The 1,292-nt window shown below is 52.2% G+C and overlaps 1 protein-coding gene across 1 annotated transcript; it reads right to left on the reverse strand.

Moving 5' to 3' along the window:
• Positions 1 to 265: 265 nt before the first annotated feature.
• On the reverse strand, positions 266 to 975 carry ATXN7L3B (ataxin 7 like 3B). Its single transcript, XM_060113624.1, has one exon. The coding sequence runs from the start codon at positions 659 to 661 to the stop codon at positions 368 to 370; it is 294 nt and encodes a 97-aa protein (XP_059969607.1). The 5' UTR covers positions 662 to 975; the 3' UTR covers positions 266 to 367.
• Positions 976 to 1,292: the final 317 nt, after the last annotated feature.

A 1,292-nucleotide genomic window follows, 5' to 3' on the forward strand; every position in this document is an offset into this window, starting at 1 on the left:
GCTGAGGAACCAAAGAACTTTATATGCTGACCACACAGATGCTCACCTGTGCACTGGGGACAGTACAGGGTTCTTGTGCACTGTCTGGTGTGTTTAGAAATCAACCACTGCATGGCGTGCAGGATGCACAGCACAGCTCCTCCTGTCCAGGATTTCAAAGCTGATCCAAAGGTAATACACTTATACAAGGATCCGAATTCCTAAATTCTCCACTCCAAGTTTTTAAAGGCTAGGTTCTTCAATGGGAACTGGGACTTTTGTCTGATTTTTTTTTTTTTTTTTTTTTTTACTTAGCTACCTAACTTCTCAAAACCACAGGACTGGTCTATGTTATTGTCCTGGTTACCCTCAGACTCTCATGTTGCAGCTACTGGAATTCTGGAGGTGAGCGTTGCAGCTGCTGATCAGGCCCATTCCCAGACTCTCCAGGAAGGGAGCAAAGCGGAAGGCGACACGCTCCTTTATCTTCCACTGGCTGAATGCCAAAATCCTTCACGCTACCAGTCTCTGCGAATTCCAGGTAGAAGTAGCCACACTTGACTGCCCGGTGCACCTCAAAGCAGAAGCCCAAACAGGAATCCTCTATTAGGTCTACGTATATCTCCTGAGCGATGGCCTCTAGCTTGTTAGTATCCAGGTTAGCCAACGAAATTTCCTCCATTTTAATCTGTACACGACCGTGGAGCGGGCGCTCGGATTACTCACAGCTGCACGGGCGGCAACACGTCGGGCTCGGCCGGCCGCGCCTAGGCCTACAGGCCTGTCAGGGCCGCGTCTTCAGCAGCGAGGGCGGAGGCGTCGCGGCGGCAGAGGCAGGGCAGCTGCAGCAACCAGCGGCGACTGCTCCGAGGCCCCAGGTACCTCCGTTTCTTTTGGCGTCTCCCCGGATCTGGGACTTTCAGCTCGGGCTGGCCCCAGACTCACCGCCGCCAAACGGTCTCGGCGCCTCTCTCCGCGGCTCCGGCCTCTTCCGCTTGCTGGTCCGGGTTTAGTCCCGCCTCCCCACTTCCGCTCCTCAGCACGCCTGCGCATTGGTCCCGCGCAGACTCGCCGGGTTCCTCCCTACGCGCAGCTGCCTGGGAAGCCTTGGAGTTTTAGGAAAACGGATGGGAAGAACTAAAACGTATCAGATTGTCATTATCTCTAATTGTAAAAAGATGATAAGGAGGCTGTTTTATGTTATTTTGTTTGCAGATTTAAACACTCGCTAATGAATTCTTCGTCCACGCTTAATCGATTCCCTCTTGAAAAAGACCAGTGACAACTATGTGCACATTTGTGGTAATGATCTG

The sequence above is a fragment of the Mesoplodon densirostris genome, chromosome 11 (assembly GCF_025265405.1).
Source record: "Mesoplodon densirostris isolate mMesDen1 chromosome 11, mMesDen1 primary haplotype, whole genome shotgun sequence".
NCBI classification, from domain to species: domain Eukaryota; kingdom Metazoa; phylum Chordata; class Mammalia; order Artiodactyla; family Ziphiidae; genus Mesoplodon; species Mesoplodon densirostris.